This window comes from Rhopilema esculentum, chromosome 10 (genome assembly GCF_057945365.1).
Source record: "Rhopilema esculentum isolate cy_ngs chromosome 10, ASM5794536v1, whole genome shotgun sequence".
Classification (NCBI taxonomy): Eukaryota; Metazoa; Cnidaria; class Scyphozoa; order Rhizostomeae; family Rhizostomatidae; genus Rhopilema; species Rhopilema esculentum.
The window spans coordinates 10,717,510-10,742,912 of record NC_142824.1 but is presented as its reverse complement, the minus strand read 5'-3'; the positions used below and the strand labels follow the sequence as shown (position 1 = coordinate 10,742,912).

General features: G+C 35.8%; 2 protein-coding genes across 2 annotated transcripts; one reads left to right on the top strand and one right to left on the bottom strand.

Annotated features, from left to right (window-relative positions):
• Positions 1 to 760: 760 nt before the first annotated feature.
• Positions 761 to 5,123, bottom strand: LOC135688689 (membrane progestin receptor gamma-B-like). Its single transcript, XM_065205608.2, has 2 exons — positions 4,307 to 5,123; positions 761 to 1,976 (listed from the first exon to the last, which is right to left on the bottom strand). Exon 2 carries the CDS (start codon positions 1,916 to 1,918, stop codon positions 785 to 787), a length of 1,134 nt encoding a protein of 377 aa, XP_065061680.1. The 5' UTR covers positions 1,919 to 1,976; positions 4,307 to 5,123; the 3' UTR covers positions 761 to 784.
• An 8,415-nt stretch (positions 5,124 to 13,538) lies between these two features.
• Positions 13,539 to 24,038, top strand: LOC135689854 (transforming growth factor-beta-induced protein ig-h3). The gene is made up of 8 exons (XM_065207218.2): positions 13,539 to 14,186; positions 17,834 to 17,914; positions 18,421 to 18,527; positions 19,480 to 19,811; positions 20,374 to 20,649; positions 21,073 to 21,289; positions 22,093 to 22,406; positions 22,963 to 24,038. The coding sequence occupies exons 1-8, from the start codon at positions 13,990 to 13,992 to the stop codon at positions 23,497 to 23,499; spliced, it is 2,061 nt and encodes a 686-aa protein (XP_065063290.2). The 5' UTR covers positions 13,539 to 13,989; the 3' UTR covers positions 23,500 to 24,038.
• The last annotated feature ends 1,365 nt before the right edge of the window (positions 24,039 to 25,403 follow it).

Here is a 25,403-nt window from a genome sequence, read left to right as displayed (position 1 = left end):
GGATAAAGTGTTATCGTGTTACCTTTTGCTCTTGCTTTGAAGCGTAGTGCTAATAATTTAACAAAAGAATTCTCGAATATCTGTAAAAATTCAATGTTTTCCAATATAACGTAAGATGAATTAAGCAACAGTTTTTGAATTGAAAATTAATTAAGTTTGACTAAATTTTATGATATATTGCTAAACTACTCGGAGGTACAAAAAACATTCAGTGCATTTTATGCATTTTCTCATCTTTGATGAGTTACAAGACACACAACATAAAATATTGCTAACAAACAGCAAGAAAATAACTTTTATACGATACTATCATATCAAAGATTTTTGCCAGACACTCTAAGAGTATAAAACGTGAGAACATGATATAAAATCGATTGCAGTTACTCATTATTGGCACTTTGACTTTAAATTTGAACAAAAGAAGTTAAAGAACTTATTTATCTTATATAGTTTAAAGTTAGAAATGAAGAAAGAGCCTGTCGTTTCTCGAATATTCTCCATATTAAACTTACTAAAAAAAATTTAATGGAACGCTAGTCTTTTATGTGTCCCAATTATAGATGGAGACGTTTAATAGCGCTAGTTTTGGACCAAGCAACTTTTGTTAGGCAGAAAATACGGTCGCCTAAAATGCACCTTTAAGTATATTTATTTTCACAAAATATAACAGAATTGTGTCCATTCCATTCAAGTTACACATTACCTCAAACACACACGTAAAAGCTTATGTGATCCTTGTACAAATTTGAAACTCCAAAGAAACTTATTCTTCAATATCATCCAGCTATGTAGTTTTTTCTTTTTCGTGTTCTTCAGTGTGCTCACCAGCTTTGGATCCAAATATCAAAGCAATGCCGAAATTCATTATTACACTTATTAGAAATGATAAAATGGTGTTCCAAAAGTTGCATTGCACTGCCTGCTTCATGAGTTCACTTTTCCTCGCTCTCATGTCTAGGTTGATGGAGTCAAATTGATAAGAAGCACCAATTGCAGTGAAAATATGAAGAAAATGATGACTGTGGCCAAGCAGGTCAAATTTCCCAGGATAAACGCGTTCCGGAACACGAAGGATGTTTATCAAAGCCGAGGCAATGTAGAAGAAACAATGAATTTGAAATACCCACAAGGAGTCTTGGGATATACAGTCGACGTCATTTGCACAGTAGATCATGCGATAAAGGTATGGTGATGCGTTAACTAGAAAAGGTGCCACAAAGGATGAGGTTCGGATCAGATATTTGTGTTTCGTCCAATAAAGCCTGCTTAAACAGCAAAGAAGTGTTGTTGTTATAGAGGTTAATTGAGAAATAATTGTGAATGGCTGTGCTGACTTGAAAGGGAAGATTTCGGGCGCAATTGGACGTGCGTAGAAAAAGAATGCTTGACCAACACCAACGGAATAAACGCCAATAGCGGCGTAGTCCATGAAGAAGCAACAATGCTGGGCTGATGGTGACATCGAATTGAACATATGCGCGCTTGAACTGGCAAAGCAGAACCCACAGATTCCAAGAGCTGCCGAGAGCAATGGCCAGTGTATAGAATCATCAAGAGAGTAGTCATCTCTGGAGAACAGTGCCTTAAACTTGGCTATGAACAAAACAAATGCTATGAAGTGTGACCAGAAATTAATGCTCTCGTTACAGCTGGGCACAAACGCACTGTAAAGGGACTCTAGTGCGTTGAGGTTTGGACTGCGGTACCCTGTTATTATGAAGGGTATTCTAAATTGTGGATTGACATCTTTTCTGTGCAAAGTGAATTTCTTCTTCCAGTGTGAATTTAAATGGCCCCGCCCTTTAACTGAATGATCTGCTTTGTGCCACTCAACATTCGAATTGAATTTATCTGACTCGTTTTGATTAACCTCGTTTCTGTTGATTTCTTGTGGCGGCCTCTCGTTAGCGCATTCCATTATGGCTTATGATTGTCTGGTTTCTAGCAGTTTTGTCATAGTAGGTTTCAATCTGAGTCTAGGGAGAGAAAAAAGATTGAGAACCCTACGGCATCGAGATATTTTTAATAGTAAGGGTTGCGAAATGAGACTTGCGGTTAAGCGAAAATAGCAACACGGAATTTCAAAGCTTGAACGGCATTGAACTAGACCATCATACTTCACCTGAGACATGTGCGGTTTGACAATCAAGATATTGACATCAATATAAATAAATTACACACCGCTTTAGCCACAGGTAGCGTTCTCGTACCTGCATATCTGGCTCAAAATCGCTGAAATTTAAGAATAATGCAGGGCTCAAGCTTCGTCAAGGTTTCAATTTTCTGTTTATTTCCTTTTTTTTTGGAAAGCAAATCAAATGTGATTTTCCCTCTATATGTTTTGGAATATAGGTATACGCCCTTGGAGGCGTTAACACTATGAGACTCAGTTACACCATGCGTAGCTTAAGAAAAGATTTAAGAATAATCTTAGGATCAAAATCTTAAAATTAAAGAATAGTGGGGCTCAACAAAAAATTAGGTATTCTTGTAAAAAAGTGTGTATATGACATATATCTAAGAAACTAAGATTCCTTGATTGTGTTCAGTGGCAGCACCAGCCACTAGGCTCTGGGGAAACAAGAGAAAACTGTTTGGCCAAGTCTTAATCAATGCCCAAAAACGCGCTTTCATCAAAAAGGAGCGCCAATTTTACCTGAAGGGAACGCCTATTACTGACTTTTGGTAACGTAAAGACAGATTCAAAATCACAAAGTACATTAGGATTACAACACAAAGTACACTGCCAAAAAATCACCCCTCACCAAACATTTTCTCATAAAATTTATCCTGCCGAGAACTTGGAGGGGGCGTGTCCCCTCGTGATGCCGCTACTGATTATGTTTTCAGTATGACAAATACTATATGGTACCATCCACAGAGGGACAAAAGACATATAGCCATTGAATTTTCTCTCTTGACATTGCATGCACAATATTCATTTTAAACACACATCGTCACACTAGCAAAAGCAAACAAAACAAGCCAATTGCAAAACAAGCAATACAGAAACAACGCAAAGGGGATTCTGCATTTTCGTATCACTCCAGTCTTTATAGAGTTCTAAAGTGTGACGTCACCAAACACCTATTTTTGGAATTTTTTAATTTTAACCACATATCATAAAAGAATCACCATGAAATATTTCCAAATAAGCAAATTGAATCAAATATGTCTAAAGTCGGTTGAGATATGGCCAATGAAAGATTAGAGGTTTTCTAACGAATCACTGTTATTTTGGCTCTGTTCATAAAGTTATGAACAGAGATCAAAATACAGAGGTTTTATGGGGAAAGAGCCAATTCACATGTGGCCATATCTCAACCAATTCGTGGTACATTTGACTATTTTTGCGTATTTAGAGGAATTTTATGATGCTTTTTCAGGCTAAGGGATCTAGATTCAAAAATTCTAAAAACTTGTTTTATGACGACATCACTTTAGAACTCTATTGAATGTCTCACATGTCATTCCTTGCTCTCGACAAGCCCAGCCCCCTCTTCCTCTTGACTCAATTCACCTCTTATGTAGGGTATTGCCTATTGGCAAATCTAGGACTTTAGTAAAATGGTGGTCCAAAAATTTTAGATGTTCGACTTTAAAAGTTTTATCTTTTCAAAAAGGGGTAGGCATTGTCGCAAAGACCTCAAGGACTAAATTTCCGTGCAATATTTATTAAATAGGGCAATAAAATCCAAGGGCTAGAATTTAAGGATTTGTGAACCTATGTGAAAGTGAAAAAATATTGATTAATAAACCCAAATGAGCTTTTTATCAACACAATGACCAATTTGGAATAGTCTTTGTGGCAAGATTAACACAGCATTGATGTGGGTAAACTGAGCTCTATTACGGATTTGAGTTTTATCTGCAAACCCAAGTGGCGTTGTGGTCTCAGTAGAGACTTGAGATAGTCACCACGTATTTATTAAAACAAATCCCCTGCCATGGGGCTAAATTTACAATTTAATTTATAGATTATTAACTTTTGAGTTTTCATTTGCAGTAAGAAAAGAATCAAAGTTTGGTAAGATAGGCTTAAGTTGTTGCAGGTTTTGTCGCTTAAGCTCATATCGTACGACCAAGTTATCTCTTAATTGTGCTTATCTTATACGTTTCAAAGCAAGTTGAGTTATGCTTCTTTATCATCTAGAAAGTTATTATAATGGAGATAGGCTATAGCACAACACAATGTGAAATTTTACGATCAGAAAGTCATTTTCTCAAGCCATCAGTAAGATCACTAGCTGCATGCGTGGATGTTATTTTAACCAATAACGTTATATATCATATAGCAAAAACTTACATGATGGAGAAGCCAGTGATAATGACTGCGATGGCTTCCGGAGCAAGTTAAACTATGGATTGCATGCAAGCTTCTTCGATTCACCTGCTCTTGCGGTTTCCTATTTATTGTCCTTATTTAGAGCACCTGTCCTCATCGCTTCATTTCCTTTGCATATTCAAGCACTGGTATTCGGATGAGCTTTTAGAATCCATTATTATTTATGCAAACCATACTTAACTATGCTTATAGAAAGCCAGATCGAAAAGGCAGCTTCACTTTTTCAAATTTAGGCCCAGCGAACTTTATGCTTCAGTCAAACTTGCTGCAAATTTAATTCGGTTTTATAGTTAAGCTAGTTTAGTAAAGCTAATCAGTCAAAAACTCATTCTTATCTCCGATATTTCTTGTAATTTCATGATTTCATCTTATACTTTAAAACAATTGTATAATTCATATCGAATGGCAAAGGAATTGTTTCTTTACAATGCAAAATCTCTCTGTTTATATCTTATATCACTCTGTTATGAAATAAGGTGACATCATTTCTGCCTTTTTGTCAACTTTCAGGCGTAAAATCTAGCAGAAAACAACAAAATCAAAGAAACTTTCTAAGCCATTTAAAAAGTTCTTATGAATTGCACCTTTAAGCAAGTTTCGCCAGGAACGAACATGATCATAAATGAGTTAGAGGCTTACATACCTAATGCCTGGTTATATTCTACAATGCAAACATTGCGCGGCCTGAAGTCTTATACCAAAATGAAAACGGATTTTAGGCCTGTGCAATCTGTGTAGAACATAACAAACGTAAAGGAAACAATATCCAGACACGTGTCTACCCAGTATCGAATGTATACTTTGACATCCCAGAAAACACAATGTATTGTGTATATATTTGTCCAACTGTAACTTGCTTTGGCAATCGGAATAGTTCTCAATAGAAATTGTTTTCAAACATGCACCCATCTTTTGTAAGAAATTGGCTATAAGAAACGAGTACTAGACAGTCAGAAAAGTATTAAGAAGCTTCAGAACTCGAAGCAAGAAAATTAAGAAGCTATTAAATCGTGATAAAACTGAGAACAACGAAATTTTGTAAAACCCAAGAACATGATCGCCCTGGTGGCCTAGAACTTAAGACACAAAGGATAAAAATATACTTTCCATATCTAAATACAGCATCAGAACGGAAGCGAATCTCTTGACGTGATAACAAAGGTCATAAACTCTTTATAACATCATTCATGACATTATAATTGAGAAACTCTTAAGAAACAACGAGTATTGAAAATTCCAGGACATTGAGAAACTGGAGTACTCAACATCGACCTTTGTTTCTTATAAAAAAGGGGGCCAGAAGTCACAAATAAAAAGAGTGCCAGAAATTACAAATTCTAAGCAAGGGAAATCTTTGTATTAAGATACACTAAATTTAGATCATATAAAGTCTCCATATAAAGTACAGCTCATGACCATTTAGGCCCGAGTTTCTGCTTCAAATGCAAGTTTTCGTAAAAATTTTTACAGGGAAGTGGTCTTTAGTTTTTGAAAAATTGTTGACCATGTTAGATGCAGCCACACAACAGTTTCAATAAATCAAAAAAAGTTTCTCAAGAGTGCTTCAGTAGAAACAAACCGAGAAGTGGGTGAACAAAAAAATTGACGTTAGAGGAGTAGCGATTTTGTCTGTTTTATTTCACCATGTTTACACCAAGGGACAGTAAAAGACATGAAACTCAACGCTTAGCAATGTTTTGCAGCTCAAAATTCTTACAAAAAAAAAATAATGAGTGTCTTACACAAATATAAAATTAAAATTCACTTGCGTAGAAGGATTCACCATTTTTACAACGATTTGTTTCCGAACAAGAAGAATTCAAGCTTTTCCGTGGCGTCGTTCAAGTCCAGATTTGTACATCGTTGAAAATGTTTGGCTTCGTATGAGAAACATTACGAGCCATGATTTAAAAGGTTCTTGAAGAACCAAAGAATCGTTATTTAAAAAAACTCTTCAGGTTTGGAATGAAATTCCACAATAATACATTGCTCAATTATATGCAACCAATTCAAGAAGGCATAAAGCGGTTTCAAAAGTTCATAGCTCTCGCCAAAATGTTAAAATTTGCAACTGTTAAAAGACATTTTGAAACTGTTATTTTAAAAAAAGTGTACATGTTAATATTTTAGATAGAGGCTAATCCAGGCAACATAAGGTAGGCCTAATTTAACAACATAAAACAGACTAACATGTTGCATGTAAGTAGTATTTCAAGTTAAATGTGAACGAGTATTATCAAAAATGCAGATAACAAAGTCGAGACTAAGGTCATGGATTTACCAAGATAATCTGTTTCTGAGAAAATTGCGAAATGATAAAGAATTTGTTGCTTTGTGAGATATTCACAAAACAAGTTAACTTAATCGAAATATAAAATATTTTATTCATTACAGAATAGAATCTACTACTAACTTTCTAAGTACAGCCTAAGTAGAAAAAACATGACATGAACAAACAATACGTTGATTACTTACCTTTGTTCTAAGAGTTTATGTTCGTCTCCTCACTTTTTTCAATTCGCCATCTTTGTCCTGTTGCTAAGCTGCAAACTTGGGTTTCGACCTTGAGATTCGAATTTGATTATTTTCAGTTTGAGTGATAGGACAACGTCATGCAAGCTTGAGGCGAAGTTCTGTGACTTTTTTGATTAGAAGAAAGCATTGTGTTATTCATGGAAGTTTTTAAAAGATTTTATTGAAACTTATCTACATTAAATTTTTCTACGTGTCGATACGTATGTGGGAGCACCGCATACCCTTTCACGCAATAGATTACCTCACTATTCTTAGGCATCTTTAACCCCTCACTATTCTTAGGGCCTTTAACTTAGTCGAGCAAACACTTGCGTTCAAACCTAAAGTATGGAATGAAGATCTGTGCCTTCATGGTGAAAACCAATATCGACTGTGCACCAGTCCACACAAGCATAGGTCTCAAATCTTTGATTGGCTGAGCGACCAAAATTCTGCATAACCCATTAGCCAATCAGAATTCAAGAATATGACAACAAAGGTGCCTCGCAGCTAAATTTAGGCCTATTTTGGACGTTTTTACCACCACCCACAAAAAGATAATAGTGTAAAATGTGCTGAAAAATAACCTAAATTTTCTTTTAAAAATTGAATCTTTGAAAAATTTTTGAACAATCTGCCGATGTACTCAGTAAAAATTGTTCCGCGATCGTTAGTTACGAAGGATTGAAACTGTCCTTTTCAAATCCTTATAATAATTAGGGGGGAGAGAACTGAAAAATTACAGTTTTAAAACCTTTAAAGTTGTTTTATCCACGTAATTAACAAATATGAATTTACCTTTACAAGCCAATGTTAAAATCTTTTTTGTCGGCATTGACGTTTGTGTTAACGACGAAATAAATCGCAAAATTCCACTGAGAGAAAATGCAGTCCACCTTTCTCTTAAAATAACTACAATTTCTTTGGCGCTCAGGTACTTTGTATATCCATTTTCAAGACTTGAAGATCGACGAGAAGCTTACGTTCACTGATGTTCACTGCTAAGGCCGAGTAGATGACGCAATTCGTTAACGATAAAAAGGGCGGGAAAATGAAATATGCATCATTTTCGAAAAATTACTTGCTGTGTTAAGCCCCGGTCAAACGCATCCAACATTTCATCCAACATTTATTCCCAAAAAAATAGAAAGTTGTTGATATTTTTAAGCGGGTGGTCAAACGCATCCAACATTTCATCCAACATTTCATCCAATATTTTCATCACCGTGCATCGCCTGCGCAGTGACATGTTTGCAGCACTGGTTTACAGATGATAAAAAGGCGCGCAAAACAAAAGTGAATAAAGATAGCTGATTTCGAAAACAACACGTTGAAACGGCAAAGTTCAGGAAGAGGTTATCAACATTCACCATTGAAATTTTGGAAAAGCCACTGAAACTTTAGAGTGATTGAAATTTTAGAAAATGTTAAGCGGGAGTTCAAACTTTAGAAATGGTTACAATATTAGCAGGGGCGAAACTACTGGGGGGTATGGGGGGTGCTGCACCCCCCCAATCTTCAAAAAAGCAGATTTTGTCGGGCAAATTTATGGCTGCCAGTGTATCTGTCGGGCAAATCTGGAGATTTTCTTTAGGTCGGACTTTTATTGCTACTTTTTGCCCTAGCTTGGTTTTTGAATTTGTGGTCTTTTCCCCATCTTTTTTTATTCTCCTCCTAGTTGGGACAACAAAACAGAAACGAGGCTAGGAACAGCAACATATATACATTTCTGTCTTTCGTCCACCGATCAGTGCTTTCGTCTCTAGCTCGACACGCATATGTTTATCTTCGCCTCGAGATGAAGTCTGAAGTATTGATCGACAGCGAAAGTATAGACGGAAAGTAAAGTGTGTTTGATGCGAGAAGGAAATGAACACTGTGCATACCCCTCCCCCCTACTTTTTGCAAAACAAGAGAGCTTTTTTCAAAATCTTTTGCTGTGATTCCATTCTGCCTCGGAGCCCATGGAACACTGACAGTTTTAGAAGCATCATAAATCAAAGCATGAAGGATATACCATCTCGGAATACTTTGTTGTAAAATTTATCAAGAAATTGTAGTTAAGATATGAATTGCAAAAAATCTTTCGAGTTTATTCTATTTCTAAACAATATCCATGATTACGAAAACATGAAAATTGAGCTTTGATGATAGGTATACCTGTAAAATACCTCCAATAAAAAACTTTTCTTTGCTTGAGGGATTTTGTTATGGTGAATTTAGATATACGTACTTTGTGCTTGGGTGTCTAAAAATATTGAAATTGCTTCCGGAGCAACCGAAAATTGAAAATGAAACTCAGAGAATGCAACTGAAGCTCTTTTTTGTTGGAACATTGTAATCTGCGTAGCTGTTTCTAAATTCCGAAATTTCCAAGCTGTGTTTTGGTGTTCCACTTTGATAAAATTGAGACCCTACTTCAATCTCTTTTTTGAATTGCTCTTTTAATAGCTAGGTGATTTAGAAAGTGAAGACTTTTTTTATAGAAAAGACAGGCCTTACAAATGCTTGCTTTTCGGAAACAAATGTTTATAGCCAACACCAGAAAAACTAGAGGCATATTTTTTGACTTAAAATAAACAGCCTGAGTCTAAAGACCCTCTCTCAGGCTTCCCGAGGATTTCAGCCCTTGAGGCGATGTGCTCTAAAAATGAAGTTCCTGTATGACACGCCCTTTCATCAAGCATGCCACGCCCTTTCGTCGGGCATCCAAGCTTCATACCCCCCTAATGAAAATAGTGAAGTTTCGCCCCTGAATATTAGAACTAACCTAGCATGACTGAAATTTTAGAAATCTCGCAGACCAAGCGATTGGAATTTTAGAAATGTTGCTTGAGTAATTGAAATTTTAGAAAATGTTGAACGGTGGTTGAAACTTTGGAAATTACTGAAATTTTAAAACTAGACAGAGCAACTGAACTTTTAGAAGATCACTAAACTTTTAGAAAGTTGCTGAAATTTTAGAAAGAGCTATTTTTGGCGGTATATGCGCGCCATAGGGTGAAGTGGGTGAAATGTTGGATGGAGTAGACAAACGCATCCAACATTACGTCCAACATTGAAAAACAACATTTGTTTTTGACCGTGATCAAACTTCATCCAACATCGGTTTGCAAATGTTGGGTGACCCAACATGGGTGGTCAAACGCATCCAACATTTCGTCCAACAATGGTTTTCTGCATGTTGGATGCATTTGACCGGAGCTTTAATGTGCAAAATTTAAAAAGCAGTTCACTAGAGGAAAAATTTAGAACAGGCAGGTCAAAAAACGTTTTCGTATAGGTTTTCTTATAGAATTTTAGCAGGTTTACCAAGAAACTTTTTGTCAATTTTAAAGGAGTAGAAATAGCGAGTAACTATGAAATTTTGTTACGAAAATCAACTAAAAACTAAATTGGGTATATTCTATCAAAATATGCAATTATAAATTGTCTCCTTAGAAGAAAGCTTGATATTTCAGCAAATAACTGCACTCACCGGCAAAACAGAGAAAAGTCGAGAAGGAACAACCTGTCACCGACTGGGGCGATAATGTCTTCTTGAATGAGTGTAGATTTAGTTTGAAAAATTATTCTGGAGCCTTCTCAATCTGGAAAAAACTGAAGAAGGAAGTACTCAAAAATCCTTTCAACTAAAAGTAAGGAAAGGAAGGAATTTCAATAATGGACTAGGGTTGCGTTAGGCCTAATGGCGTCGCCATCTTGTTCTTCGGGGGTGTTTGGTGAACGCCGCATGTAATGTTGCCATCTCTAAGATAACCTTCCCAAAAGTCCCAGAAAAATTTATAGCTATATAAATCAGCCTTTTGTTTTTCATCAAGACTATTCTCAATGTCACACAGCTAATGATACAAGCGATTTTTCTGCTGCCAATTGCATCCTCCCCCTTCCAGTCCAGGGCCTTCATCAAGTCCAGATCCGAAAGTAATTGATATTGATATTCTTTGGTTTTTTATAAAATATTCAACGAAACGAGATCCTCCGAAGACCAAGCATAAGTAAGTTGATCAAAACTTTGACATTTGTGCCAATATTCCTCTCTATTTCATTGAAAATTTGCAGAGGTCATTTCCTGGCCGGCCCTGTGCTGCCCTTTTTTCTCATGAGTTCCCCCACCAAATACTGAAGTTATCCCATTAATAAAGTGAGCTATAGTCTTAAGTTTAGAAATTATTTGTGTAATTTAAACTTTGTTTTATGATTGCTTGAAATTTCGAAGCGATTCTTATTGTCATTTTTTTAAATATAAGCAATCAACCTTCTTTTAGTTTTCAACATCTTGAACCGGCACAGTTGCAACATTGGCTTCCTTTCAAATGCTTTTCAAAGGGGAGTGTATGTATATTTTTCACAAGTATGCGAGTTTTTAACAAAAATATATTAGAAAATTTCAATCTTAATCGATAGAACTTTTTCAAGCATTTCGAGGTCGTGGTTTTGAAAAATCCTCCCCTCCTTTTTCTTCGCTTGCTTTGCTCGTACTAGGCAACGCCGTTGCTATGCAACTTACTGTCCCATTCCAAGTTAGGCTCTGCAAAGAACATTACAGAAAGGGAAGAAGCACAAGGGTGAATTCACCTCTTCTTCAAGAAAAGGGACAGGGAAAGCAAATGGTTTGATAGCAGAGAAAACGACGAAATGGCTGTAGGGTAGGGAGGGTAAAGCACCAAGAAAATGTGCAAAACAGTGACAAGATGAAGACAACTGTAAAATTTGCAAGGGCAAGAAGGCAACTATGCCCAGGAACGTGCAGATTTTGAGAAGTGTAGCAAAGCACTGGCCAGAAACGTAGATGCAATATTCCCAAGATTTGCAAGTCTTCTTTTAGGAGGAGAAAGTCCCCCTTTTTGATTGAAATTTCACTCCCATAGTGCCCTCTTAGCCAAAAGTTCATGGTGACTATGATAAATGCCTTGCTTACTATGTCCCCGGCATTGGTAATTAATTTGTTTTAAACTTACGTTCAAGTTTAGGTTCACTAAAATGTATGTCGAAACGCTGAGCTGTAATGGGAACAGTGCTGCCATGAGATTAAAGGCCTGGCCAAACGAATAAAACATCCGTAAAACATTACAAAACATTTTTGTACCAACATTGTTGGACGATGTTTTATGACCTGGCCAAACGAATCAAACAAATGTTAAAACATCTGTTATGGTCAAGCGCTGCCGAACAGCTTCCTACAGTTACCGCGTTGTATTTGCCAAATTTTAACTTACTGCGCTTGCATTAGTAAAACAAATGTTTTAAGGGGTGGCCAAACGAACGCAACATTGTTGACCAAACATGAGAACAAAAGAGATGTTTGCAAAATTTTGATGGAGATCAAATTTTGCAAAACATCACGAAACATCGTAAAACATGGTGACCAAACGAATAAAACATGTTTTATGCAACAATGCTGCAACATGTTATATGCCGATGTTTTATTCGTTTGATATGATAGGGAGTGCGGGAAAATAAACGACCCGAGCGAGGCTCGAACTCGCGACCCTTGACTTTGTGGCCAGGGCCTAATAAGACAAGAAAAAATTTTGTAAATCTTTCTAAATAAGGAAGTAAGCAAAAATATTATCCTTAGATGTTTTTTGTTTGAAAGAATATATTAAGATATTGCGCAAACAAACATAGTCGGCGGAAATGGCTTTATGGAAGGCTATTTGCTTGAGGTCCAGCTGAATAGTGTTTTTTATAGATCATACAAGATTAATTTGTTATAACGGATGTTATTTCAACACGAATGGGTATGCAAAAAAGTACAAATTGGATTTGTTGCCTTTTACATAATTTATAGTAGCTGCTATGAAATCTTGGTGTGTTAAAGACCATAAGTGGGGTGGTCTGTAGATTGTTGTTTAGTTTTTAAATGCGAAATAACAGGACCGAAAGCGAGTTTGATAACGCAGATTCACATAATTTCATCAGCAAATATCTTCACGGAACTGCTTTCAATGTAATCTTCACGTTAATCTCTCTGTCAAGGGAATCTATGGCTGTTCTTTTGAAATTTGTACTAGAGAGTAATCCGCCATAACGCTTGGCATTATTTGTCAATCTGATTCCTCTAAAAATGGGAAAGCATTTATCTAGTGGCCCAGCACCGCCCCTTGAGAGCATATTTTCTCTGGAGCTTCCAAAAGAGATGTGACTTTGCACACATCATAGAAACAAACCAGAGTGGGTTTTAGGGTAATAAGATCCCCCAACTTTTGTCCCAACATAAATATATTCTTCTAAAAACGAATAAAAATGCAATAGGTAAAGCAGATCATGTTTCTATACTCCATATTTTTATTTTGATATAACTTTTATATTTAAGAAGACGTTTCTTAAATATAAGAGTAACAGCTTTGTCAGTACAGCTGCTGTACGTGGCACAGAGAGATAGAACCTTCTTTTACCTCTCACTTAGCCATATACAGTTACCAGCTGCAACTTAAATCCAAGCATTGACTCTTTTAAATTGAGCGATGATCCAGAAAATTTTCTTGATCAACTCAAAATTAAGCAATCTTGTAAATCCCTAAATGGATAAAATCTTTTCTTTCAAGCTTCGGTTAAGTTTTTGCCTTTGGGGAATGTCAATGGCTGAAAATCTTCCGTATACTATTATAAAGGTTTTTCTTAAGCTTTTTCGATAGAGAACTAAATTATATCTAACCTCGAAACTTTAGTAGAGTGCAGCAATGCTCAAAGAAAGTCATTGTCAACTTCGAATGAAATTCTTATTGCACCACCCAGTTTGCAGGCCTACTCGTTTGCGGGAAATATTTTCTGGTCAATATATAATCATGATATCATTATGGCTGATATCCAGCTGAGAGAAGATTTACTGTAAAGGAATAACAAACCAAAGGCGAAGAAATTACTGTCGGTTACATTTGAAGTCTGTCAGGGATAAACAGCCTAAAATGCCTGGATAAAGCTTGGGTCGATGCAGTTTCATGAAGACTAATCCTTTACAATTGGTCGGTGTAAATACAATTTAGCTGCTGGCAAGTTTTACTTTTGAAAACCGCAGAGGAATTTACCACACCATTGTTTTAATTGAACGACTTAAAAAGTCCAGCAACAAATCTTGTCCAGCAATAAACGAACGGCCTAACAAGTTCATTACTAACGCTGTTATAATGCTCATCCTTGAGTGGGATTTATTGTCGCGATTGACGGCTCTGCTCGTCACTTCGTTCATACTGGCTGCTGCAAGATCCGAGGGCAATTGGTTGCGGAGGAGAATACCGATTTCTGTTCGCTCACCCGAGTATATTCGTCTAGGTTCAGACCCACATGTCTTAGAACATGAAAGAATCGTTGCCAGGAGCAAAGGGTACGTGAAATATTTTTTATATAAGGCATTTGAGCTTTTTAAGGCATTGGATCAAGTGTCTTATAATGGTCGATGGAAAAACCCCATTGAAAGTGCACAACTAGTATAAAAACTGCAGACCTATTATTTCTATTCTTTGTACATGCCAGGGGAACCTTTGGGAGAAATAAAGGTTCAACGAATGGATCAACAGTGTAAAATGTTCCGGAACCCTTATTCTTGTAAAACTTGTTTCTTGGCACCTTGTTTTCTTCGATGGGATCACAGAGAAACATTTATATCAAAAGCGGAATCATAGAAAAAGTGATAAGGTTGCCATGGAACTAACATTGTATTTGCTTAAATTTTCCTACCTGTGAATCAAAAACGAATCTCCAAGTAACCTTACGGCGCAAAAAGCATTCAGTCGAAAACCCTCTCAAATATTTTATCTCAAGCTGTTGATAAATGAATGAAATATAAATACGTATTGATTAGTGCATCATTTAGGAACGAAGCAAGTATATATTTCAAAGCTTCTTAGAATCGCGATATTGAGAAAGCTTAGCAGTGGCGAATGATAGAATTCTTCGGGCACCTTTGTTTGAAAACAATAGGAACAAGAGGGATTTTTGATTGGATGGAGAAGAATTCTATTATTTGAAAAAGTACGGAAGAAAAAAAATACCTACGATTTTGCTTAGAGTGACATTCAGTTACCTATGATGCCTCGTAGTAAATCACTATAATGATTCCAATAATAGCAATAATAAAGATTTAAAAAACGATATAATGAACATGATATAATAAATATGATATAGTAAAGCGTTCTCGTGAATATGAATCTTTCTATACTTTTAAATCGCCTGCTGCTGAAGTCAAATGTATCTCGGGCTTTAATTGTTTTGAGCCTGTTACACTTTCTGTGCCACAGCCGGGTACCAGCCATGGGCAGGACTGTCCGAACAAAACATTACTAACTTAATTAAGGTCAACAAATTCATTGTTCTGATTGGAAACTCTCCCAACCTAATTTCAAGACAGAGCGCGCATAATAGTTAGGGAGAGGGCATTAAACGACATCCTTCTAACATAATGTTTTATTTTGCGTAGATTGCAATGTTCTCTTGTCCGAGAGGCGTTTGCATAAAGGAACGATTTATTTTAAGATAGTGGCTGGTGGTTTTGACCGATCTAGTTGTTTACCAAACTAGAATGATCGTTTATATGGGTAAATACATCATTTCTTCTACAATAATTTTTTTCGATTCCAATAAATGAAGAAAGAGAGAAAATTGAACAAAAAGAACTTTGCTGTTCTATTTAGATTTACTAAAATAGAAAAATAATCATAATTACTAAACTTAGATTTGCATAAAAGCAAATGTGTAACAACCAAAACAGCACCCGATACTCTTAAAGTACTTTTATCTGTATATTTATTCTTAGATATTACTGGGAACAAGAGGTGTTATGGAGGGAGGATCAGCTCCCTTATTGAAATTCATAGAGATTCCCCTTAAAGCTTGGTTCCCACTAGGCGACTAAGTGCGTTCAAGTGCGTGAACTAACCCTACTTGACATTGTGAACTAACCCTTTTGGCATTAAGAACTTTCCATGAATTGGCAATCTGTATTTGCCTTTAGAATCCGTAAATAATTTGAGCGATTTCATATACACAACAGAGTATCTATAAGACAAATGCAAGTATGTTGGGTGTGGCTTTTTTAAATTTTCAGCACAGCCCCCCTTTTCCAACCCTCTAAAACGGAACCTTTGCTGGTAACTTCCGATTCGTTAAAAGAAACAATAGGTAAGCTATCAAAAGCTATGAATTGAAAAACGCAAGTGTAAATGACCGCATGTCTCCTATTGCCTGAAGGCTTTACTCTGAGCATAGGCGCCGACTTTTATTTTTCCCAGGGGGGAGGGCTCAAAATTTAAATTAAAAAAAAATTAAAAAAAGTTAAAAGGTAGAGAAATTCCCAGACGTAGGAGACAGAAAGTTTAGACTATTATGATTTATTTTGATTTATTGGATTCAAATTATTCTTTAACAATAGATAAATTTCCCCTTTTTCGAGACTTAGAATATACATATACCTTCCTTCAGCTGTTCTGCGCTGAATTTTCAGCCCAGTGGTGGATTTCAAACAAAATTCCCAGGGGGGGGGGGGGGGTTCGAGCCCCCGAGCCTCAACATAGTCGGCGCCTATGACTCTGAGTAAGACTGGAATTTTTTAAAATTGTTGAATAAAATAGGGGATCTAGAGAGTAATGGGATTTAGGTAAACTGGTTCGAGAATTTTTAGAATCAATCCGATAGACACATTCATACCAACAGTTTTTTTCTTCATTGTAATCTTCGTTGAAAATTCCCCAATAATAATGGCGGGTTGGACTGTCCAAGGCTTAGATAACAGCCCCTACTAAAACTGAAAGAAAATCTTTTTTCATTCAGAAAAGAATATAAAAGTAAACAATATACCAGACTTTTGTAAAATGAAGGTGAATGAAGCTTTCCATTGCGAGTATCGGCCTTTGAGTGCCTAAAAATTTGAAAATAGCATGGGATTTCCTTGAAGCAAATACACTCTTTTTTATAAGAAGCAAAGGTCGATGTTTAGCGCTCCAGTTTCTGTTTCGATGTTGTATTTAGATGTGGTCCGGGCAATCATGTTCTTGGATTTAAAAAAACAATCGTTGTTCTCAGTTTTATCACGATCTAATAGTTTCTTATTTTTTTTTGCTTCAAGTACTGATACTTCTTAATTCTTTGTGACTGTCCAGTACTCGTTTCTTATAGCCAGTTTCTCATATAAAAAAATGAGTATAGTGGTAAAGCAAAAATGGGAAGAATAATTTATTTTGGCAACCCGATATTTCGCACAAGCCTTGAAGCACAGTATATTCATGACACGTTACGTTACAACATGATATGCACAACAAGTTTTGATCACATCTTATATCGATAAGAACCCGGCAAGTCTAAAAATATTATGTGGTTTTTTTTACTGATTGCCATGACAGCAAATTGTTTTCCATCTCTGATAACGCGGCTTTACATAGTTAAAAGGTCATAAAATTATTAACTCAAAATAGTTAACCTTCCACAAATGAAAATAGCAAAACTCATAAAAATAAAAAATAGAGCACATATGCAAGTTTACATTTTTATTTCCTCTTGTTTGCATTTTACACATTGTACATACACACCCAACCCATGCTAAAACTTATTGATTCACCACAAAGGTGAAAAAGCGATTTTTTCAAGAAATGACAGCATCTAAATAGGCCCCTTTTCTCAGATTTACGTGGATTGAAAGATCTAGCGTAGGAACAGATAAGAGTCAGTTAAAAGATCAGCAGCTATCCCATCTGACTTCACTTGACTTCAACAGCGCTGTACTCTGGGAACCAAGCGCGGAAATAGACGGTAGGAGTGGAGAAGCGGAGGAGTGTCTATCTGGGTACCACTTTTCATCCCTCTCCGCTATACGCTTCTCCGCTTCTCTGTTTTAGCCTGTGGTCCAGACCCCCAACCTGAAGGAAGAGGTCTGAAGCAGGTCTTTAGTCATAATATCCGTTATTTCTTGTTTCCATAAGTATCACTTTACTATTTTACTGATCTGTGATCTGTTGAAACATTTCTGTCCTTCTCCTCTAGTGTCAATATTTGCGTAAAGAGAATAAAGAAGACCGAAAACCACGCAACGTTGTGCTCTTTGAATCCACGAAAATGTCCAAGGTAGAATATTTTACGCTTAACAATTCATAACTCCAGCCTATCTTATGGCAGTTTTCAAATTCAAAACACCATATCACATTTGTTCTCAGCTGAATCTAATCTTCCACTTTGACTTGTTTATTAATGACATGTTTAACAGTTTTATTCACCTGAATTGAGAAACGGTGTATAAAAAATTCAACACTTGCTTGTTACAAAAAGTTTTTAATGTCATCATATATCTACCCTGGGTACCAGAGCCACAAAATTTCGAGCGCGTAAACAGAGAAGCAGATGAGCGTCTAGCTGAGAGTAAGGAAAAGTCCTCCTTCACAGATAGACGCTCTCTTCTCCACTTCTATCTTCTATTTCCCCTTTCAAATTTATGTGGCTCTGGTACCCAGGGTATCATAAATCACTTAATGGTACTTACATCAATTGCTTCAATGGGTTCTAATTAGGCAAGGTAATCATTTTATCTCATCTTAGTCCGGGGGCTGCTTTATAAAAAATTTGATATCTGCCAGGTTGGACGGATTCAAACATGCCGCTGCCATGCTACCTCTGTTCTACACAAAATACGAATGTTGTCCCGGATACGAGGCTGTAAAATACATGAAAGGATGTCCCAAGGGTATGTACTTTATTAATTACTATGTCTGTCGCTAATTGTCAAAGATCAATGGTACGCGTAATATAAAGATTAATTGATAATAGCGTGACAAACCACCAAACCACATATTTCTCTTTAAAATGCTAAAAAATAATTCTGTTTTGATATCAAACTTTGTTCTCGCTTCAAACAGAACTAGAATTCGATTGTATCAATTATTTGTTTCAGATCACGAGAGTTATGAACACATTTTCCCTTCCTTTATGATTGTTTTGGCAAAAAGGTATTGCTTTTGAGAAGAAGTGTGAAGTTTCTTGTCTCTTTAAGAAACAGAACCTCTCCCGCTGTCTAGATCTAGCTGTTTAACGTTACCTAATTAATTTAACACTCCAGCTGTTTAACTTTCCAGTACTCATCTTGTATTAGCAATGATTTCATCATTTTAACCATAAACAATATACAATGTAACTGCCAAACTTTATCAATTTGTCCAATTTTCAATACAATTTATCAATGTTCAAATGTCCTTATTTTGAAAATGCTTTTTCTTCTAAGTTTTTGTGAAATTGAATCTGGGTTGTTTTCATTATTTAAACCTGTGTTTCTTCACCCTGGTTCGTGGAATCCTAGCAGATAACACATAACTGAATACAACCCAATTCCAAACTTGACTCCAATAATTTTCTCAACTCAAAAAGGCTATTTACAAAAGGATAATATATACAACGCAAACGTAACTCTATAATAACTTTCGTATATTAAACTTATTTTGAACTCCATAACTCTTCAACGTAACATAACTCTTTTTCGCAACATAACTCCTCAACTCTGTTCAACAACAACAAAACAAAACTCCATAGAAATGAAATAACGTCACGTGACGTACGCTAATTGCAACATAAGTATTTGCATATTTCCATTTGCCACTAAGATTTTCAATTTTAATAAGAAGTGCTTTTAACTTGCATTTTAGATAAATTCTCCTCTAAATATAACATAATCCAGGTAGCCAAGCAGCTTGGTCTTTCAATATTTGTATACCTGATAAGGAAGACGATGTTGTATTCAACACTTCGTTACTGGCGACCTTTGACAGTTCTCATCCCGACGAATGAAGTATTTGCGAACTTCTTAGAAACTAAGAAAGGAGCACGTATACTGAAAAATGAGTATTCGTTGCGAATACTACTGGCAATGCACGTTTTTGGTGGAAAATGGCCCACTGTTTTGTTGAGGAAGAGGCGCAAAATAGAGAGCTTTTTGCCTGGAGAAGCACGTGTGGCTAATATCCTCGTTTACGGGAAGGTATGTACAGCTTTAAGATACAAGCTTGTTACATCTTAAATTCCAGGCCTTTTTAACCCAAGTATGTGATATTGTAACCCTTGATTATTAAAGGGTAATGTTTTACCCCATAGTGGGTTCGAAGACATATATAGATGCTAGTTCAACCTCAAGAACTGATGATGCACACTCTATGATTACAAGGGTCAAACTGACACACAATTATATTTCTAAACAAACTTATATAAAAGAGGTGTAAAGGATTAATCTGTAATTAACGATACAAAGCATTTTCCTACTAATTAGTGATTAATAACAAAGGATAAAGACGTTATATTGTAGCAACATGATTGTCTATAAGGGGGGTTGGCAACGGCGAATTCCATGTACTACAATATCGGCAAATAAAGTTAAAATTCATACAGAAGAATCATGGCCTTTACCTACAATTGCTTAGAAATAGCTTTATACCATTTGTGGAATAGATGATAACGTTTTAGCTTTAATGTTATTAAATCAGGCTACAAGTCAAGACCTACAAAGACATGACATTGTTTGAAAACAATTCTAATGTCTTTTTTAGCAATTATTAATTCAAAACACACTCGTCAAACAGAAGGATCTGCCTGCGTCCAACGGAATTATTCACGTGGTTGACTCTATAATCCAGCCTTCCCTTGGAACTGTACAGAGCGTATTGAGGCGACATAAAGGTGTGAGCATATTCAAGAAGGGACTTGAATCGGTTAACTTTGAAATCAGTGGTCACGGCACCATTTTCATACCAAGTAATGATGCATTTAAACGAGCAGGTATTACTACGCAAAAAGCGTTGCAGCAGCATTTCAAATGCCTAAAGGTATCTCTTTCAATGCTGTTTGTTAATAACTTAGCATGTTTGGTAAAAGAATTGAAAAAAAATTTACGTTTATATTTTGCGGCTGAGTTTCAGCTTTTCATTTTTATTTAAAGAGTTGTTCGGCTGGCTACAACAGATGGATCAAATTTTCTTCTCTTTTTGTCAAGAAGCATTAATAAACGTGCAATAGCAATTTATAATTATTATTTTATTATGCATATTTACCTAAACCTAGAAAGTTGTTGCCCCATTTATCAAAATTGAATTGGGAAAATGTTCCTTGCAGATTCTTCTTTTATTTTCTATCAGCTTTTATACAAACTATAAACATCTTCATATTTAACGTTTGCCTCTAGCACAAACTGTAGCTTCTTTAAATGCATAAAATGAATTGCTCAAACCAATTTCCTTTTTTCTTCTCAGGAGTTCCTAGCTACACATTTGGTGCCTGGGATGTTTTTTCCTGTCATTCTTAAACTAAGGCCTCGTATTTTCGTAAGAAACCTCGCTAAAAGTCGATTGAATCTGTTATACGAAAGACGGAAGTTCTATATCAACAAGCTTTTGGTCAAAGCAAAATATTTTGCTGCAACAAATGGTGTAATATTTGTTATAGATCAGCTCTTGGTTACTCCTAGAGGTAAGGTTCTTTAGGCAAATGATGTTTAGAATTCTTATGGTAGAATTTGCATCTATTAAAAGGCAAATTTCTTAATTACAAGTAACAAAAAGATTTAGAGCTTTTAAAGATGCTTGCCACTTTATTTATTTAAAACTAATACCGTGAATACTTGAATTGCCCCCCTTGAAAAAGCCCCCCTTGAATAAGTCCCCACTGTTATCGTAAATCCTCAAATTGACCCCCTTCGATTATTGTTTTTTGCCATTCGAGGTTGCCTTTGGCATTTTATTGAATTGCCACAAAAATTAATACTTTTGGTAATGATCAATTAAATGTTCATAAAGAAATTTATTTTAAAATATACGCGGTCTTTTTTTAACGTCTTCTCAATGTCTACTACAATTTCATAAGCCCCTCGTATAAATCCCCCTCGAATAGTTCCTCATCCAAAATTATTAAAAATACATGAGCCCCTAGGGGGGCTTATTAGAGGATTCACGGTGCATTTTTTGGGCTCTCTCGTTGAGAAAAAAGATCGTTCAAAGAAACCATTTAATACTTACTTGAATTGCTAAATATTATTTTAGATAAAAATTCAGCTAAAAGTAATTTTGTTTCGGTATAAAATCGGAGGGTTGAAAATTTGGAAGCGTTGCTTTGGTCCTGGGGCTCGCACAAGTAATGGTCAGGGAATGGTGACACAGATTCTTACGAAGCACTAATCAGTTTGAATCAATGACTCAAAGCTCCCACCTATAAGGTCCTTCTTAATATATTTATGGTTGAATCTTGATTCACGTTTAGATATTTTACCTTTACAGCTTTGCACATCCACAAAGTTCTGCAGAAATTCCCGTCTGTTTCTTGGGTTGCAAAAATGATGAATCAAACAGATTTTGAAAGCAAATTTCTCCTGGGAAATCAAACCTATACTCTCTTTCTTCCTTCAAATTTTGCCGTAAAGCAAATGGGTAGAAAGCAGCTAGAAGGCATCGCGCGAGATGAGTCAACTGTTGGTTTTTTAATGGATCATGTTGCAGATAAAAAGTACCTAACGCAGATACTAGCAAATGACATGACAATGTATTCCTTGAAGAACCAACCTATCAGAGTCAATAAACGTTATATTTCTGAGGTAAGGACAAGCAAATGCAAGCTAGGGTATTTGCGTAAATTGGTAGCATTGGGTGAAGGAAGAAGTATGAGATTCCACAAATAAGAATAAAACGACAAACGGAAATTGTTTAGAAACTATTGCTGTTCACTGATTGAACTCACAAAAATCAACGTGATATTTTGTACCTTTTATTCTTTGGCATGATTTACAACGGTGAGCTAGTCAGTAGGAGATATCAACTTCTTTAACTTTCACTAATAATTACATTTCTAAAGAACAATACCTTTTATACCTTTTTCCATACCTGCTTATAATTGTTTTTCTTATTTTATAAAAAAAAAAAAATTCAAAAGTCTAGGTATTGTTGCTTAATGTCTAGAGAAGCCTGCTTAAAAAATTGATTCCCCCCCAAAAATATTATGAAAATGTTTTGTTACCGGTGAACAATCCTTTGGTTTCTATTGTTATCAAGAATATTGCTTTACAGTGCAAATTATACTTTAACCAGCTAAATATATTGATTAACGATTATTGTCCTTATTGGTATCATATCGTAGATTCTATTGACTTTTAGTTCTGTATCCAAGGATCAAAAATGAGCCTCAGATTGCGAAATATCGAGGCATGCAACGCTGCAATTCACGTTATCAACTCTCAGCCAATCAGACATTCTAAGAAGTCGATTCTGGACATCATAACAAGCGACTCTAGGTTGTTGTTGCTATCAATGGCACTAAATTTCACAAACCTAAAAAGGACTCTCGATAGTAAATCTCCTATCACCTTCTTTGCTCCATCGAATGAGGCTTGGCAAAAGCTGGATAACAAAACGTTGGTTGACTATTTTGGAAATGAACAACATCTCACAGATGTATTGGAGTACCATATTATATTTGGAACCTTTTATTCCTGCAATCTGTCTAGAAGAAAGTCTTCGCCATTTTCAATTGCTGGACGACGTGTGAGGCTTTCGTTGAAAAACTATTACTCGGATAGAATAGTATTCAACTATGCAGAAACTATAGCGTCTAATATTGTTGCGAAAAATGGCGTCGTTCACATTGTTGATAACGTCGTTCAGTATTTGTACAAACGAAAATATTTTGGATAAGTAAAAAATTGTGTATGTATATGTCTACAGTAATATAAACTTTTCTAAAAAGGTTTTCTTAGTGGAGTTAAGCTTTAAAGCCAAGATACTGCAACAGGAAGGAAATCATAAAGACCAACCGTGAATATTAACGCTCAGTTAATGGCAGTTGTGAAATCTTGCTTTCGTAAAATTATTCGTAATCAGGGGCTTTTGGTAAATGGTACATACTTTTGCAGACTAGCTAGTATAATGTAAGATATTCGTTGTAAGGGTGTCCCATCTTCTTAAACCAATGCATAACACCTATACTCGTGCAAATTAGTGGGAGAAACAATTTTGCATGCTTCTTATCCCTGATTGATTGTTGTCTATCAAAGCAGCGCTGCTTTCTAAAAAAGCAAGGAGAATGAGCTTGCCCACTCATTAATATAATAGGTACATATATATATGTATGTAAGTGTAGTGGGGATATGTAAATAACTGGCTTTAGCTTTATGATAACTTATAATCATCAAAGTTTGTTTATTTTATTTGAGAAAGATATTTAGAAATCAGTATTGATGAGAAAAATTTTTGGCTTCTTATTTATCAGTTTATATTGAACAGAAAAATGATGTCTCCATTTTACGGTGACATTGTAGCCTTAGGTCAGTTGATGTATTCCTAAGATTCCTAGAATTTAACTTGGATTTCTCTGTGAAAAGATCACACATGTATTGTGGAGCCAGTCCATGAATCGATTTGAAGACCATGATATTTGACTCATTAGTGATTAGCTCGTCTATGGTCATCCAGCCCAGCTCCTTTACGAGTGGTTGGCTCGGTGCATCAAAACTTTTGCCAGATACATTACGAGCAGCCAGTTTTGTAGTTTTTGTAAGCATTTGATTTTGGTAAGACCACAACAGCCTCACACCGAACAACAATAGTGAAAGTGTGGCTACACAATACTTGTGTACATAGTCTTCAGAGTTGTTTCTTTTGGCAGAAAGGATTTTGCATGCTTCAAAAAGCCAATTCCTCTGGAGACCTTGGAACAAATTGTTTTAGTGTGTTCCTTCCAATCTAATGTGTTATCGATCTGTATTCCAAGATATTTGGTTTTTTGAACAACATCCAGCTCATTTCTCTGAATTTTTAGCTTTAAAGTTTCGTCTGATCCAAGAGTACCGTCCTAAAAATTGATGAAGGGGGTGCTGAGCTGTAAGGAACTTCTATAAGTCACACCTAAGATCACATTCATGACCACACCTTACAAACTTGCATTCGTCTTAATCGTTTTCTGTTGTGTATATGAAATAATTTAAACTATTTACCGACTCTAAAAGGCTAATAGAAATTGCATTCATGGAAAATAGCATAATAAAGGGTTTGTTCACATCGCCAAGTGAGGCCCAACATTATTTCATATTTCATGATGATACTTTATTTCAATTATGATATCTTAATAAAGTATTTCGAAATTGTCAAATGTTCCATTCCTGCTTCTAAAATATAGTTTTTTTAAGGTGTCAAGACAGGTTGGACCAACTCACATACAAAATGGACCGAGTCTTCGAAACCAATATTTGCAGATAAAAACATTGAAAATGCACGAAGAATATGTTCAGAAATAGCCAAAGAGTGATAATACTCGGGTGAGAATAGGGAAATCATTCTCTTTGAAACTGTGGTGATCATTTGGTAATTTTGAGAAGATTCAGGGACACCGGATGAAATATTAATCTTTGTTTTGTTTCAAAGTATTCTTTGAGAAACAACTAAACAAATTCGAAACATACATGTACCAAAACTAATTGTCAAAGTCTTTTGTGTGGATGGTAGGTTACAACTGGCAGCGGCCCACCGACATGCCCGGGAGATACACTATGCTAGAAGCATTTTGAATTTTAGGGCATCTTTTTTGGCTTTACTGTCCGCCT

Excerpts from the sequence above, each read along its gene's own strand:
- LOC135688689 (XM_065205608.2), bottom strand. The coding sequence starts at position 1,918 with ATGGAATGCGCTAACGAGAGGCCGCCACAAGAAATCAACAGAAACGAG.
- LOC135689854 (XM_065207218.2), top strand. The coding sequence starts at position 13,990 with ATGCTCATCCTTGAGTGGGATTTATTGTCGCGATTGACGGCTCTGCTC. Across the intron at positions 17,915-18,420 it reads AATCCACGAAAATGTCCAAG|GTTGGACGGATTCAAACATG; the intron begins GTAGAATATTTT and ends GATATCTGCCAG. Across the intron at positions 18,528-19,479 it reads CATGAAAGGATGTCCCAAGG|ATAAATTCTCCTCTAAATAT; the intron begins GTATGTACTTTA and ends CTTGCATTTTAG.